A 17795-nucleotide genomic window follows, 5' to 3' on the forward strand; every position below is an offset into this window, starting at 1 on the left:
TTAGAGACCGTGCTCCGCAACAAGAGAAGCCACTGCAATGAGAAGGCCGTGCATTGCAACGAGGAGTAGTCCCCGCTGGGTGCAACTAAAGAAAGCCCATGGGTGGCAACAAAGACCCAACACAGCCAAAAATAAAATAGAACAACAACAAACGTTTAAAAAAAATGAGAGATCTTAGAGCTCATGTGATCCAACCCTCTTTATGCTATTGAAGAAATTTGTTTACCTCACTGTCAATCACTAAATGGGGGGTCTTGGACAATTTTCTCAGCCCATTTGTGTCCCGGTTTTTCCATCTGTAAAATGATTACAGTATTCACTTCAGAAGCATGCTTTGAGGAACAGTGCCAGGCACATAGTAAGTGCTAAGCATCTGCTCTTATTATTATTTACTTTATAGACATCAACAGATTCTTATAAAATATTCCAAGACTAAGTGTACAGAGTAAAACATGTAAATCATCTCTTACCCACCTGCCCACCCTCTTCCCAGGGGTCACCATCAGTGGATGTGTTTCTAGTCCTTTACCATCATAGTCATACATATTTTTAATCTGTGCAAGCACTCATGAGCTGTCTTCATGCATTTTAACAGAAATGGAATCATATTTTGCAAATTATTCTCCAACCTCCTGTTTCCATTTAAACCACTCAAGTCTTATAGATCTTTCCATGTCAGAACATCTCAGTGTTGCTCATTCTTTTTTAACAGCTGCATGGTGTTATACTGAATGGACTTAAAATGATGTACCCTTCTGATATTGATAAGCTTCTAGGCAGTTGTGGGGCTTTTGGTTTTGTTTTTCTCATGTAGCTAGACAAGCCCTTAGTGATTATAGACATGTGGAAAAGCTAAAGAGAGCATGTTGTTCCAGAAAAGTTCCCATTAATATACAGCAGAGACTCTTCTCTCATGATCGGCTTCGTGTCTCTCCAGCTCTGATAGATAGTATCATCTAAACAAACATTTGGGGTTTTTTTTTACCCATTTCTAGTGGGGCTGCACTTTTGGTTCCCTAACAACTTGCAGCTTCTGATCTGGGCAGAGTGAAGAACAAAAATAAAGGTGATGGTGGAGCTTGTGCCTAGGATGACACCCACTGGACTGAGATAATGAAACAGCCACTGAATGATGCACGTTTGACCCTGGGGATGTCAGAGGTTTCTAAGGGAGCTTTTAATGGGCTAGTATCACAGGGTCACTTTTTAAAAACAGGTTCTACTTAAGTTGGACTGCATCTTTCTGCATATTTCTTTCTACCATCCTAGTTTCCTTCCAAACCAACGGGATGACAAACCATGCTACAATAACATGAACATGTCGGTTTACATGAGGGAGTAGGGAGTTGACCCTTATCTGGGGAATTCTGAAATAGAGACTCCTGGAGGCACTATTTCTACCTGAATGTTTTGCACACTGCTAACTAATCACTTCTTAACTGCATGAGAGAGGAGTTTTTCTATGTACCATTTCAAATCAGAATCCGATGGTATTTTACCATTAGGCAACAAAAGATCATCAGTTTCCAAAATTTAGTGAAATTTACAATAATTGAAAAAAAATTTTGTGCTAGCAAAAGTATCCAAGAGAGAAGAATCCAAGCCAGGAGCAAATATATTATCAAATTATTCATGAAATAATAATGATAATGATGTTGTGTGTTTGTGGAGAGCTTCCCATAAATGACGCCCTGAGCCAAGCACTTGGCTTAGATCACCTCACTTAATTGTCTCGACAGCGTAATCACTCTCACCTAACTATGAATTCAATCAGTCTGACTGGTTGAAATGCAAGGAAGAGTTCACTGATGTTCCCTGGTTTATAAAGAAAACTGCTTGTTATTACTTCTCTTCTGGATTATTTCACAGACATTACATCGAAGTTTTAGAAGAAAATTCCCCATTTTAGTTTAGCACATCTTCCCATGTGTTTATCATGTCTTAGCTATAAAAATTTCAGAAATGCAAATATATAATGTAATATAATATACTCTTTACAAATCAGTAAAAGCAAAGATTTATCTCATTCACAAAAATGCTAAAAAAGCAAGATAGCAGAATTAATGCTTTAAACTTAACACCTGACTACTACAGGCTACTACAGATGAATAAACGTCTATAGAAGACAAACTACAGGGACTCCCCTGTTGGCGCAGTGGTTAGGAGTCCGCCTGCCAATGCAGGGGACACGGGTTTGAGCCCTGATCCACGAAGATCCCATGTGCTGCAGAGCAACTAAGCCCGTGCACCACAACTACTGAGCCCGTGCTCTAGAGCCCGCAAGCTCTGCAACATGAGAAAGCCACCGCAGTGAGAAGCCCGCGCACTGCAACGAAGAGTAGCCCCCGCTCGCCTCACTATAAAGAAGGACTATACGATGAACAGCATCAAATTTATAATCACTGGGCAAACCATGAGGTACGATTTGAAATATACTAGAAATGGTCAGTGTCTTTCAAAATATCCCTTCTAGTCTTCCCCATAGTGTCTAAGGGGCCACCATGGCATTGAAATATTGATTTACTGTGAATCTCAAAGACTTTTCAATCTTAAGAAGTGTCTTTCTGAAATGGAACTACCCTTTGTGGCATTCTTTTTTAAAAAAATTAATTATTTTTTAAAATAGATCTTTATTGGAGTATAATTGCTTCACAATACTGTGTTAGTTTCTGTTGTACAACAAAGTGACTCTTTTAAGTCAGGGTCTCTCATCCGTTTATTCATCCAACAATATTACTTGAACCACAATTGCCAGCAGGCGCCGTGTAAGGCTCTGAAGAGGATGGGAGACAGAGGCAGAGCTTTCCTAGGAAAGCTCACATTTTCACCTCCTTTATTCTCACCTGAGAGCAGCTGACACAGAAAGAGCAGGAGAAAATGTTGATGTCTGAGTAGGTAAGAGAGAAAGGACAGAACACTCTCTTTGACCGCCTTACTGTGAGCTGCCATGGGCTGGCTCTGTGGACAGAACATAAAACATGTGGCAAGACTGTGCTGGGGTAAGTGGTTTCTACATGGACTATTTCTAAGACAGTGTTATGCTCTTACAATTTCTCACTTTCATTGTATAACTGTCTCTGCTCTGAGTACATTTCAGAGAAAAATCTTAGGTGAGCATTCAAGTAAAGCAATGAAAATGTACTGCAGTGTGACCAAGCGGGTATTTTAGCGATTTATAATTATGCCTCTAACATATAAAATGCTCTACACTTCACAAGTTGGGCTTGTTAGGAGGCAGATAAATTCATGAATGTGTGCAGTCTCTATTATATTTCTATCCTGGACTATTTTTCTTAAAGATTTTTATAGCTGCATAGGAGGTGATTTTAAGAAAAATACTTTGACTACTTTTTTCATGTTAAATACTCACTACAAATATTGTAGGAATATTCAAAGATAGAATTCTCCTGTTCACCTCCTGTCTTGAAGAAGCTTTTACTTTGTGTTTTTGAGTGACATAAAGTCTCTTTGACTTTGTGTTTGAAAGTGACATAAGTGTGGTAGGTGTCCTGATACAAGGATGGCATTTTCGGTTCCGTGCCTGTCTCTCAAAGGTTCAATGAAGCACAGAGGAGCAGGTGAATTCCTTACTGTTTCTGTGTGGGCTCTGCCTGTCCCATCACTGAGTCTGCCTCTCATCCTCGTGCAGATGGGCAGGCAGTTTACAGGCCCCATGGGGTCTGTGTCCTGGCTTCAATGTTGGACCCATTAGGAGAGCCCTGGGGGACCACATGAGTTGCCCGCAGGGTCCTACCTGAGCTCAGGGGAGCAAAGGGGGAGATTGAGGGCAGTGAGAGCTCTCAGCACCGCTGCCCCTGGGCTCCCTCCCTGGAGGTAGTGATGAATGCCCAGACCTAAGAGCCTTCTGTCCATGTTTGCTGCACATATAAACTTAGTGAGGCAGTGATGAATTTGTGGAGAAAACAATATTTTTTTAAGTCCAAAGAACTAAATTAGAGTTCCTGACCTGTTGTGATTCCAACTTTGTATACATCTCTTAATCTCCATGAACCTCCATTTTTCTGCGCAAAAGAGAGGTAACAGTGATTGCCCTGACTACCTCCACGATGGAAGATGTATTGGTGTTTTACGTACAATGAAAAACTATACAGGAGTTCCATGGCCGACGGTTTGTAGAATGAGGCAAGGTAGAATAAAAACAGTGACAGAAGGAACAAAAACAGAAAGACGGGGTGTTCTTTTCTTTTAAACAATAATGAATTCACTGAGGAGTCTGAAAAGTTCCAGGAGCTGGGTGCTGCAGAGCCCAGCGGACACCATGGAAACCTCAGCAGGATGTCCAGTGTTTCAATGTTGCATCACCGTTAACTAATAGGAAGCCAGTTTCCTCTCCCTAACTTTCGGAGAACTAAGGATTGTATATTTTGGAAAATAAGGTTGAAGATGAGAATAAAGAGTGAAGATGATTGGATTGTAAATTTTTTTTTTTAATTTCCTATTTTCCTGCTGCCTCAACACCCAGGGGACCAGGTGCGTGGGTGTGCCCAGGCTGGTTCCTGCCGCAAGATTTCCTTTTTGCCCTCCCCGACTGTGACTTAGACATTCCAAGAAACGATGAAATCTCCTCAGGCCTTGTTTCTGCTCCACCCAGACTTGCCCAAGGTCCTCACTCTCTCTCGACTCCCCACCTGCTAGGTGGCTGCTGAATGGTGAGGTGCGCCCTGTCTTCTCCTCTAGGACCTGTGAGTATAATAAACCCTGTAATTTCTTCTGCAGAAATATTGCAGTGGCCCTTAAAGACCCTACAAGGGGGACTTACTCCCCCATTTACAATGATACTGGAAGCAAATGGAATTTTAATTCCAAATGTATGTAGTTTGGGAAAGCTAGATGATTTCCTATACAGACTATCTAGAAGGTTCTGTTGGCTCCTAGACACCCAATAAGCTATTAGAGAGTCTGCTTCCTGGACCTTGGCTCACAATAGCTCAGTTTCTCAGGCCCCATCTTTATTTTCATTCTCCCCATTTACACTGGCGCTTATGACTGTCAGCCATGGTTTATGACTAATAAAACCCTATTGTGTAAAATGCACTAGAGTGAGGACCTTGCACAACAGGTGATTTAGGCATAAGAAGCTATCCTTCTGCTATATTCTTTTAAAATACTGAATCATTTTTTAAAACATGAATTACAAGCTGTCAGGCATGTCACTCATGCACACGCAGATATGCAACTAAAACTGTACAGGTGTATCCCTCAGATTGTTTAGTGCTTAGAATTTATTTTTGAAAGACATTTTGTGCTAAGTGAATGTAATCTAACATATAATTTTGGTATGTTTTACGAAAGGGACAATCATACTTCTCTTTATTATCATTTAATTAATACGAAAAGAGTTAGTTTGGCTTTTGCTCAATTTTTAATGTGATTTTTAAATCTCATTTTATTAATTTAGATGAACTATAGAACTATGGGGGCTTCCCTGGTGGCGCAGTGGTTGAGAATCTGCCTGCCAATGCAGGGGACACGGGTTCGAGCCCTGGTCCGGGAAGATCCCACATGCCACGGAGCAACTGGGCCCGTGAGCCACAACTACTGAGCCTGCGCGTCTGGAGCCTGTGCTCCACAACAAGAGAGGCCGTGGTAGTGAGAGGCCCACGCACCGTGATGAAGAGTGGCCCCCGCTTGCCGCAACTAGAGAAAGCCCTTGCACAGAAATGAAGACCCAACACAGCCATAAATAAATAAATAAATAAATAATAAATAAAATTAAAAAAAAAAAAAAAGAACTATGGTATATCATAGTATCAGCAATTCAGAAATCCTCAATGCAGTTTAACTTTCAACCTGTTCCAAGAGGATTTAAGGGCATCATAATGTCCCAGGGCTGTAAAAATTTGCTTGTGGATGTAGTAACCATACGCTTATCTCACATACAACTTTTCAGTCTTGGAATTAATGGTTTTTGTGAATTAAAAATTATTCTGCAAAAATTAGCATAACTGTCCTTGCCTTTAAGCATCACTCTGGTGAGCTGGTATTAGGAATAATGAGAAGAAACTTGTATCAACCCTGCCCCCCACCACTGGTTAAACTACAATATGCTCTATACACCGTGAATCACTTCTTTTAAGAAAGTTATCTTATGAGATGGCAGGTGCTTATACCTGGAAATGTAGAAAATACTTCACTCACAACGTTTACGGAGACTAACTGATGAGGAAACACCCACGGCAGAGACAAATGAGACGGAGCTGTGCGCTCAGGGATGCACGGGCTGGGATGCAGGAACCGAAACTAGCACCAAGGGGCCCCTGACCTGACGTGATTCTGCAGGGAATTGCAGCAGATACGTTTGCTGGGAAATCAGGCAACGCTCAAGGAGGAGGATGCTGCAGATTTGTAATTTAATAACGAGGAATTTAAACTGTTGCCACAAGAGGAGGGGCATTTCTGGTAGAGCAAACCTCCATGCAGAGGCCTGGACTTGGAAGAAGGCGGTACACTCTCCGGACAAGCAGGATGCTGGGCGGAACTTGGCTGAAGTTTAGGAAACAGGATGGTGAGAAGAGTCTGGGGAGTCAGGTCAGGGCCACTCTGTGAGGGGCCCTGAGTGTGAGAGTAAGGAAGGGAGACCGCAGTCCCCAGGCAAGGGGGTGACCAGGGAGGCACGGGGGAGAGGGGGGAATATGCCCACCTTCTCTGGGGGAAGATGCCTCCCCTCTCCCCAGGCCCCACAGGGGTGGGAGGCGAGGCTGGGGGATTTGCTTCAGAACACAGACGGGAATCTATTGTTATAGACTGTATCTGAAATGAAGAAAATTAGTAATCAGTAATGAGTTAAAATAGAGATCATTTCATTTGGAATTAGACAAATCCTTAAAAGGTGCTACATACACACGGAAGTTCATTTATCTTCTGGTGCTGAGTCAGGTTTTGGTTTTAGTTTTGTTTGTTTTCCCTTTTTTCTAACCAGCCACAATGAAAGCAGGGCTGGGGTAGAGTTCTCAGTAGCAGTGACTGCATTCCGGAGGGAGGGGCAGTGAGCAGGGTCTCACCTCCTCGCCTGGATGCAGCTCACCGAGCTCTCAGGGAGGAGGGCGAGCTCCCTGCCGTCTTCCGCGGTCCCGAGCCCTCGTCCTTCTCCAGCCTGAGGTCAGAGAGGTGAGTGGTCCCTCCTTCCTCAAGGGCACAGCCCTGTCTTCCCCTCCTCAGGAGTGTCTCCTGGGATGAGCCCTGGGTGTGGGGCCCTGAGAGGCTGCCCCCGGCAGCTCCCTGCAGTACTAAGGGCTCCTCCCAGCGTTTGCCAGCAGCTTCTGTGCTGGTGCTTGTTAGGGCCGCTGGGCTGGGAGGACGTGACCCACAGAAATGTGTCATTTAGTGAATCCACAAAGTGGCATCACTCAGCCCGGGTTGTTAGGATCACATCCAGATGGCCCTCAGGAAACATCTGATAGAAATTGGTAAGTGTAGGTCACCTGAAATGCATCTAGAGAGAGGAGATCCTGGGGCAGTGAAGGGCTTAGGGGACCGGCAGAGCCAATGATAGCCAGACACAGGATAAGATAAGGCCTGGGTGGGTCAACAGGGAGACATTAGATGAAGTCATTAAGGGAGCTCAGGGTCAGGTCTGGTTTCTAACTGTGATACTAATTTTTTATCAAATCAAATCCTGGCCATGTACTTCCTATGTGGAGTGAAGGCTGCCTTAGAAACTGGCATGTTTTTATATCTACAGTACTTCTCTCACTTCCTGAACAAGTATTGGCCTGGGAGCACGTCAGTACCCTTTAGTTTTGTGGGGTGTCCAGGCATGCAGTGTTCCATTTCCAGCAGCATTGGGAGAGACTGACACCACCCTCAGCAGAGGGAGCAGAGCTGTGTTTGAGGGGAAGCATCTCCAGTTATACAAGGTCAATTGGTTCTCTGTAAAAAGTGACAGTGTCCACGTGCAGTCCTAAGGGCCCTTTGATCCATCACACATGACAGGTTGGCAGAGTAAAGACTCTTTTCTTCCAGCAGTGACGAGAATATGTTCCTGTTTTGATTGAAGTACATAACCAGAAACAGACTAAAAAGGCATTATAGAAACTATAGAAATGAGTCAAAGATCTACAACAACCAAGCGAACGCACCATCAAAAAATGTCACATTTAAAAGGGTAGGAAACCTGTGGCATTTTTTAGTCACTTTTTAGTGCAGCTTGAGGAAAGTGGCAGCCAGATCCCCAGCCCCCTTTTGCAAACCTGAGAGAGAGCAGACTGATCTGCAATGTTCTAACCTGTCTGTGGGCTGCCTAAGGACTGGTCTTTTGACACCTAACTCAGAGTTCAGACAAACAAAAATGGCTCAGATCTCAGAATAAGGGAGCCATGGGAAGCAGCGGGTATGATTTGTAAAAACGGTTGCAAAGGTAACTATAGACCCACAGACACCAAGGACAAGAGATTACTGATTGAGGAGTACAATAGGACAGCTAAGGCCCCAAGAGTAAGCAAGAGTGAGACTCTTAGAAAAGACATTTAAAAGCAGATGTATAAATAGGAGAACTGGGGGAAAAAAAACACACGCACTGGTCCAGAGACAACACAGGTCTGAAAAGACCCTAAGACATCACATTAGGCTGATTACAAAGGTCTTCCCCTGTGTAGAGCAAGTATAAGAAGACTGGGACAGGTGGCTGTTTTTTAAAATGCCCAGTTTTCAACAAAAGATCACCAGGCAGACAAAGAAACAGTAAAACTAGGCTCATTCAAAGGAACAAAATAAATATCCAGACACCATACCTCAAGAAACAGGTTTTGGACTTACTGGAAAAAGATTTTAGAACAACTATCTTATGTATGCTCAAAACGTTAAAGGAATACACCAACAAAGAACTAAAGGAAATCAAGAAAACAATGAAATGAAAATGAAAATGAAAGCACAGCTTACCAAAACTCATGGGATGCAGGGAAAGCAGTACTTAGAGGAAAATATAATGTAAAAGCTTACATCGAAACAGAAGAAACATATCACAATCAGCCACCTAACCTTACACCTTAAGGGACTAGAAAAAGAAGAACAAATTAAATTGAAAGCTCAAAGAAGGAAGGAAATAATAAAGATTAGAGCAGAGATAAACAAAGAGAGACTAGAAAAACAATAGAAAAAATCCATGAAACCAAGAGTCGGTTCTCTGAAAATCAACAAAATTGACAAATCTTTAGCTAGATTGACTAAGGAAAATAAAAAAAAGACGACTCAAATAATTGAAATCAGAAATAAAGACAAAGACATTGCTACATATTTAACAGAAATAAAAGGATTATAAGAGATTACTATGAACTGTACACTAAAAAACTGGATAATCTAGGTGAAATGGATGAATTCCTAGAAACACATAACTTACCAAAACTAAATCAAAAAGAAACAGAAAATTTGAATAGACCTAGTAAGGAGATTTAATTGGTAACCAAAAGTTTCCTGGCAAAGAAAAGCCTTGGACCAGATGACTTCATGAATGAATTCTACCAAATATTTAGAAGAACTAAGAAGAACCAACACCAATCCTCTCAAACTCTTACAAAACTTAAAGGAGAAGGAACACTCTCTAACTCATTCTGAGGCCAGCATTTCTCTGATACCAAAGCCACATAGACACTACAAGAAAAGACAACTGTAACCAACATGCCTTATAAAGAATGATGCAAAAGTCCTCAACAAAATACTGGTAAATCAAATTTAGCAGCATATTAAAAGGATTATGCACCATGACCAAGTGGGATTTATTTCTGGAATGCAAGGGTGGTTCAATATATAGAAAACCAGCAATGTCATATACAGTATTAATGAAATGAAGGGGAAAAGCACAGGATCATCTCAACTGATACAGAAAGAGCACTTGACAAAAGTCAGCACACTTACATGATAAAAGCACTCAAGAGACTAAGAATAGAAGAAACTACCTCCACATAATAAAAAGCCATATATGAAAAACCCACACTGAACATGATAATTTTTGGTGAAGGTTGAAAGCTTTTCCTCTAAGATCAGGAACAAGACAAGGATGCTAGATTTTGTCACTTCTGTTCAACATAATACTGGAAGTCCTAGCCAGAGAAATTAGGCATGAAAGACATCCAAATTGTAAAGTAAGAAGTAAAATTATCTCTGCAGACAACATGATTTTATAGGTAGAAAACCCTAAAGATCCACCACCCCCCCCCCAAAATTGTTAGAACTAATCAGGGAACAATGTTTCGGGATACAAAATCAATACCCAAAAATCAGTTGCAATTCAATACACTAGTAAGGAACAATCCAAAAATAAAATGAAGAAAGCAATTCCATTTACAACATTATCAAAAAGAATAAAATACTTTGGAATAAGCTTAGTCAAGGAGGCAAAAGACTTGTACTCTGAAAACTACAAAACATTGCTAAAAGAAATTAAGGACACAAATAAATGGAAAACCATTCTGTGTTCATGGATTAGAAAACTTAATATTTTTAAGATGTCAATGTTTCACAAAGTGATCTACAAATCATTTTCAACAAGGGTACCATGTATTCAGAAAGGACAGTCTTTTCAACAATTGGTGCTGGGAAAATTGGATATTCACATGTAAAGGAATAAAATTGGACCCTTACCTTACACCATATACAAAAATTAACTTGAAATGGATCAAAGTCCTAAACATAAGACCTAAAACTATAAAACACTTAGAAGAAAACATAGTATAAAAATTTCATCACATTGGATTTGGCAATGATTTCTTGGATATGAAACCAAAAGTACAGACAACATAAGCCAAAATAGATAACAATATAACATATAGCTATAAATGCTTACATTGAAAAAGAAGAAATATCAAAACATAACAACAGAATTTAAAACTTGGATACATCAAAGAACATTATCAACAGAGTGAAAAAGGCAACCAATGGCACAACAGAAAATATTTGCAAATCATATATATGATAAGGGGTTCATATCCAGAATATATAAAGAACCTTGTACATCTCAACAACAAAAAAATCAATCTGATTTTAAAATGCACAAAGTACTGCAATAAACATTTATCTAAAGAAGATACACAAATGCCCAATAAGCATAGAAAAAGATGTTTGTTAGGGAAATACAAATCAAAACCATAGTAAGATACTACTTCACTCCCTTTAGATTGGCTATTTTTTTTTTTAATGGAAAATAAGATGTGTCGGCAAGGATATATAGGAAACTTCGTGCACTGCTGGTAGGAGTGTAAAACAGTGCAGACACTTGCAAGACCGTTATGGCAGTTCTTCAAAAAATTAAAAATAGAATTACCATATGATCCAGCCATTTCACTTCTGGGTATATATCCAAAAAAGTTGAAAGAAGGGTCTCAAGGAGATATCTGTACACTCATGTTCACAGCAACATTATCCACCATAGCCAAAAGGTGGAAACAATCCAAATATCTACCAACAGATGAATGGATTAAAAAAATCTGGGATATACATACAGTGGAATATTATTCAGCCTTAAAATGAAGGAAATTCTGACACATGCCACAGAATGGATGACCCTTGAAAACATTAAGTGAAATAAGCTAGTTACAAAACAACAAAAATTATATGATTCCACTTATATGAGGTATCTATTCAAATTTATAAAGCCAGTAAAATGGTGATTGCCAGCGCCTGGAGAAAGAAAGGAAATGGGGAGTTAGTTTTTAATGGGTAGCAAGTTTCAGTTTGGGACGATGAAAGAAGTTCTGATGGATGCACTTGGAGGGCATTGTGCTGAATGAAAGGAGTCAGACAGAGAAAGACAAACACTGTATGATATTACTTACACGTGGAATCTAAAACCTATAACAAACTAGTGAATATAACAAAAAAGAAGCAGACTCACAGATACAGAGAACAAACTAGTGGTTACCGGGGGGAGGGGGGCAAAAAAAGGGTGGGGAGTGGGAGGTACAAGCTATTGGGTGTAAGAGAGGCTGCAAGGACGCATTGTACGACACGTAGAGCCAATATTTTGTAATCACTGAAAATGGAGTGTAACCTTTAACAATTGTATACAAAATATACACAGTAAATATTAGTTGTTTTACCTCTCAAAAAAATTCTGAAGATGAATAGTGGGGTGATAGTGACACAACAATGTGAGTGTACTTAATGCCACTTAAAATACTTCAAAGGGTAAATTATATGTTATGTATATTTTACCACAAGAAAAATTTAAACAAAGTAAAAGTGCATTTTCATTTAGGTGAAATGTTAGCAATGAGACCCAGTCTGATACAATGAGAAACAGAAAGTTTCCTGCCTATGAACTCCCTGTGGTAATGGGAAACTCTACTCGTCCCAGCCACTGCTGAAGATTTCCTGGGCACTCTGGGTGGGTGCCACCACGCCCACCCTCAATTTCATGTCAGTGACACAAAGCCCATTGCGACTGTACCTTGTTTGGTGTCACGCGGTGGCAGGACAGGATAGAATTTCTCAGTTCTTACCAGGGAATATAGTCATCATCAACTTCACACAGTGAGAGTCTCAAATTGCCCACAATCTTATCTAGCTCTTGCCAGCAGGAACACCTTTTTAATTTAAGGTAATGAACTCTGAATCATTAATACAAATCAACAGCTGAACGACGGAAAGTTACACACCCATGATTCAATCAAGATAAACGCCGAGAGGCCACGTGCTCCCACCCCCTGTGATTCGGATGCTTATATTACCCAGCTATGATGAGCGAGCCAGTTCTGACTGAAACTGCTTCCCACTGAAAACGGGTAGCGGAAAGTCTCCCAGGAGATTGTCTGTTAGGCAACTTCCCCACTGTTTCTTGGGGAACACAGTGCGGTAAATAGATCATCTCAGGGGGCTGTCAAATAGACAAAACAGGAGTGAAGGTAACAAAAGCAGCCCTTAGCAAACAACGTAAACTGGCATTAAGAAGAAGAAAATGGTGATTGAAAGAAAAGTGTTACTTGAAAGTAATAAAGCCAAAATCAGGAGAAAAAAGCAGAAAGCAAAACCAAAGTAAGTGTAAATGAGAAAATACATTAAAATGAAATTTGAAAATGACCTAACAACTTTCTAATAGAGAGAAGTGAATCCAGTCAAGCTCTTCAGGCTCCAACCTGGAGGCAGGTAAAGTGAGGTGTGAACAATCAAGGCCACTTGCTTCTGTTCTGCAGGTGACAGCTGAGCTAGGACCCTTACCTGTGCACCTCTCCCCTGCATCCTCCTTTCATCCTTCCTCCCCTTCCCTGGTTGATTCTTGGCCTAAGGTAGTTCTTCAGGACCAAGCATTGGGTTCAGATTGATTTAGGGAATAATATACATCTTGATGCATCTTGAGGGCTTCCTATGACTGAGGAAAGGACCAGTAAAGGACAAAGACTCAGGAAAAACTGATGCTCAGAGAGGTTGTGTCCAGATAAGAGGGCAGAAAAGCAAAGCCTGGACTGGAACTGCTCTGTCTCTCATTTCCCTGAACCAAGACACCCCAGGTCCTGAGCTGAGCAAGTCCACACCCCTTTATGAAGCAGGGAATGCGTTTTGTCCAACGCTGAACTCCTCATCGCTGGCTTCCAAACCTGGCAGGAACATCTGTGTCTATTCTACATCTCACTCCCAGTAGGGAGACAGAATTCACAAAGGCACCAAACAATCCAGCATCTTTGTTTCTATGTGGAACCTTGAGCAAAGATGGCAGATCCCTAAGAACAGAGCCACAGCCTGGGCTGGGACAACAGCAAAACCACAGCACATAGGTGTCCATTCAGGATCCTGAGGTCAGCAGTTCTCCAGGTCTTTTCTGACCACTGCCCTTGGGTGCACCCTCACCTCCTAAACCCAGCCCTAAGGTGACCCAGACTTGCCTCTGCCCCACCAAGAACACGATTGCGTTGTAAAGTCTTCCTCCCTCTCATCCTCTCTTTCTTCTGTGTGCTCTGGGAATCTATCTCACTGCACGTAATTAATCATAATAATAAACAGGAAAATAAAGGGCTACTTCAATCATACCTTAGAATATTCCAGAGTAACACAGAAATTGACCATTGTGTAACTCGGAGCCTCAGTTTCTTCGTCTGTAAAATGAAGACACTCATGGAGAAAGATTAAATGATATGATGCACCTGAAATGCTTAACACCATGCCTGGCTCACAATAAACACTCAGTAAATGTCAGACACCAACCACGGTTCTTCACCTTGACACAAACCCCAGCCTCCCTTTCTAGATGCCACTCCTTGTAGTACTCAGGGGTGTTGTCTGCTCATTTTCTCACATTCCATTTGCCATGGTGTCCAGAGCATTTCTTATCAATTTCTCATCAATTCCAGATTAATCTTCTTCTTCCCTTACAAAAAGTGGGCACAACAAACAAAATGAGAAAGTGCCTCTTTTCCTTTACGATAAGCATCGTTTGACTATAGCCACCTCTGTCCTTCCAGGCCACTGTCATGTTCACGTTGAGATATACTGGAGTTCTTACTCCGGAACCTGTGAATGTGAACTTATTTGGAAATCTGGTCTTTGCAGAAGTCATCAAGTTAAGATGAGGTCATGACAGTGGACCCTAATCCAATATGACCTGGGTCCTTACAAGAAGAGAAGAGACATGCACAGAGGGAAGATGAAATAAAGACACAGAGGGAGAACACCCCATGACAGTGGAGGCAGAGATTGGAGTGATGATCTACAAGCCAAAGAACTCCAAGAATTACTGACAACATCATAAACTAAGAGAATGACCTGGAAGAGATTCTCCCGAGACCCTTGCCCTGCCCATGCCCTGCCAAGACACTGATTTTGGACTTCCAGCCTCCAGAATTATGAGAGAATAAATTTCTGTTGTTTTAAGCCCCTCAATTTCCAGTACTTTGTTACAGCAGCCCTAGGAAACTCATACAGGGAGAGATTTAATTCCTTTCAGTTTAAAGGTGCCCTGTACTGTTTGACAGGGGAGGGTTTTCAAAAGACCCTAGATATCACAGTCAGGTTCCTTTAATAAGTGACTCATGTATTTATTATTTATTTCATCTAAGGATAGAAAACTTATTGGCGATGTAATTCACTGACCATTTCACTTATTATTACTTGGGTACATATGGATGAAAGAGTGTTGCCACAGTAATTTTGCATTCCATTCTGACGATATTTTTTGGAAACTCTCAAATTTTCTTCCAATATGTAGGAGCTTTTCCTATGTCTGAATTTTCCATCAGTGGGAACTTTAGCTAATAAAGCATTTGCTGCAGCATACACAAGAGCTCCCCAGCGATCTCTTTCCACTGCTCAAGTGATTTTTCTCTTCTCTCTCTTCTCAAAAAGAAGGATACTGAATCATTAAAATGTTCAAAGCTCTGAGAGGAAGATAAGCCATTCAGGTTGAATGATTAAGAACATTAAAAAACACAAAAGAGAAGGCAGGAGTTCAAATCCAAATAAACTTCATTTGTCTAATGCACATCAAATATTATTTATTTTGAACTTCTCTCCCTTGGCCATAGCTGTAGTGTGAGGTTAAGTTCTGGTATTTCCACTACCTGCCCTTCTTTCTTATGCACAGCTCCTTCTAGAAAAATGCCCTGACCTTCGACTCTTCTTCAAAACTGCTCTTCCTTAGCTCTTAACTGATCCCTCCTCAAGGACAAAGTGAAAGGTAGAGTATGCCAATAAAATAAGCAGAGGTTTTCAAGCATACCACAGGGTAATTGGGAAAATGACTGGAAGATGAGTCATGTGCTTCAGGTCCGGAGCTCACCCTATAGGTATTTAGGGTGCATGGCAGACAGATGCACTCCTGTCCATGCATCCAAACCAATGTAATATAATCTCAGAGACAGCTTATCCTTTTATTTTTTTTTATTTTATTTTTTTTAAATTGAACTGATTGATTTTATCCTTTTTTTTTTTTTTATAAATTTATTTATTTATTTTTGGCTGTGTTGGGTCTTCGTTTCTGTGCGAGGGCTCTCTCCAGTTGCGGTGAGCTGGGGCCATTCTTCATCGCGGTGCGTGGGCCTCTCACCATCGCGGAGCACAGGCTCCAGACGCACAGGCTCAGTAGTTGTGGCTCACGGGCCCAGTTGCTCCGCAGCATGTGGGATCCTCCCAGACCAGGGCTCGAACCCGTGTCCCCTGCATTGGCAGGCAGATTCTCAACCACTGCGCCACCAGGGAAGCCCTAGCTTACCCTTATATATGCCAGAAGAAAGCCACCTCACCATAAAACTCTTAGAAGAGAACATAGGCAAAACAATCTCTGAAGTAAATAGTACCAATGTTTTCTTAGGTCAGTGTCCCAAGGCAATAGAAATAAAAGCAAAAATAAACAAATGGGACCTAATCAAACATACAAGCTTTTGTACAATAAAGGAAACTATAAACAAAATGAAAAGACAACATACGGACTGGGAGAAAATATTTGCAAATGATGCAACCAACAAGGGCTTGATTTCCAAAATATACAAATAGCTCATACAACTCAATAACAACAACAACAACAAAACCCAATTGAAAAATGGGCAGAAAACCTAAATAGACATGTCTCCAAAGAAGACAAACAAATGGCCAACATGCACATGAAAAGATGTTCAACACTGCTAATTGTTAGAGAAATGCAAATCAAAACTACAATGAGGTACCACCTCACACCAGTCAGAATGGCCATCATTAAAAAGTCTACAAATAACAAATTCTGGAGAGGGTATGGAGAAAAGGGAACCCTCCTACACTGTTGCTGGGAATGTAAACTGGTGCAGCCACTCTGGAAAACAGTATGGAGGTTCCTCAAAAAACTAAAAATAGAGTTGCCATATGATCCTGCAATCCCCCTCCTGGGCATATATCAAGAGAAAACTATAATTAGAAAAGATACATGCACCCCAATGTTCATTACAGCACTATTTACAATAGTCAAGACATGGAAACAACCTAAATCTCTATCGACAGATGAATGGATAAAGAAGACGTGGTACACATATGCAATGGAATACTACTCAGCCATAAAAAGCATGAAATAATGCCATTTGCAGCAACACAGATGGACCTAGAGATTATCATATTAAGTGAAGTAAGTCAGACAGAGAAAAAGAAATATCAGATGCTATCACTTCTATGTGGAATCTAAAATACAACACAAATGAATTTATCTAGGAAACAGAAACAGACTCACAGACATAGAGAACAGACTTGAAGTTGCCAAGAGTGAGGAGGGCTGGGGGAGAGATGGATTGGGAGTTTGGGATTAGCAGATGCAAACTGTTATATATAGAATGGATAGACAACAAGGTCCTACTGTATAGCACAGGGAACTATATTCAATATCCTGTGATAAAACATAATGGAAAAGAATATGAAAAAGAATGTGTATATATACATAACTGAATCACTTTGCTGCATGGCAGAAATGAACACATTGTAAATCAACTCTATTTCAATAAAATTAATTTTTAAAAAAGAAGAAAGTCACCCAACAAGGTTTTTCTTAAGTTGAAATAGTACTTACTCTTATCTATATCATCTAAAAGCCTGTATTAGGAATATATTCACTGTGGAAATGACTTAGAATCTACTTACATGAAGGAAACTTAAGTCTAAATCCCAATGTGAGCTGAAAATCTCAAGTAAGTAATGAGCATATTTTTATATTTTTTATGTTTAATAAAAAGGCCATATAAATGGTTTGACTTCTAACAGTTAGTACACAGATCTTATATTTGACATAATTTAGGTCGAGTGTATAATCTGGGAAACAAGATCAGCACAAAAGCACCATGAAAGAGAAAAGACGATAACTGAAAGCATTCCAAACACCAGCACAGAGAGACTGAGCGTCG

General features: G+C 40.7%; 1 protein-coding gene across 8 annotated transcripts in view; it reads right to left on the reverse strand.

Moving 5' to 3' along the window:
* LOC309622073 (contactin-associated protein-like 3) overlaps positions 1–17795 on the reverse strand; it is a 94203-nt gene that overhangs the window by 11156 nt on the left and 65252 nt on the right. For 2 of the 8 annotated variants that reach the window (XR_014240464.1, XM_082409263.1), the window contains exon 4: positions 10409–11631. The exons of 3 other annotated variants lie outside the window; for them this stretch is intronic. Coding sequence is in view for 3 of the 5 variants with exons in the window: in XM_082409263.1 (XP_082265389.1) it covers positions 11599–11631 (33 nt within the window). In the remaining 2 variants the exon portion in view is untranslated. Of the gene's footprint in view, positions 1–185; positions 297–10408; positions 11632–15234; positions 15277–17795 lie in introns of those variants that run through there. 3 more of the 8 variants (XR_014240463.1, XM_082409261.1, XM_082409264.1) reach the window with 3 other exon arrangements.

This window comes from Balaenoptera borealis (genome assembly GCF_965194805.1).
Source record: "Balaenoptera borealis genome assembly, contig: HAP1_SCAFFOLD_1455, whole genome shotgun sequence".
NCBI classification, from domain to species: Eukaryota; Metazoa; Chordata; class Mammalia; order Artiodactyla; family Balaenopteridae; genus Balaenoptera; species Balaenoptera borealis.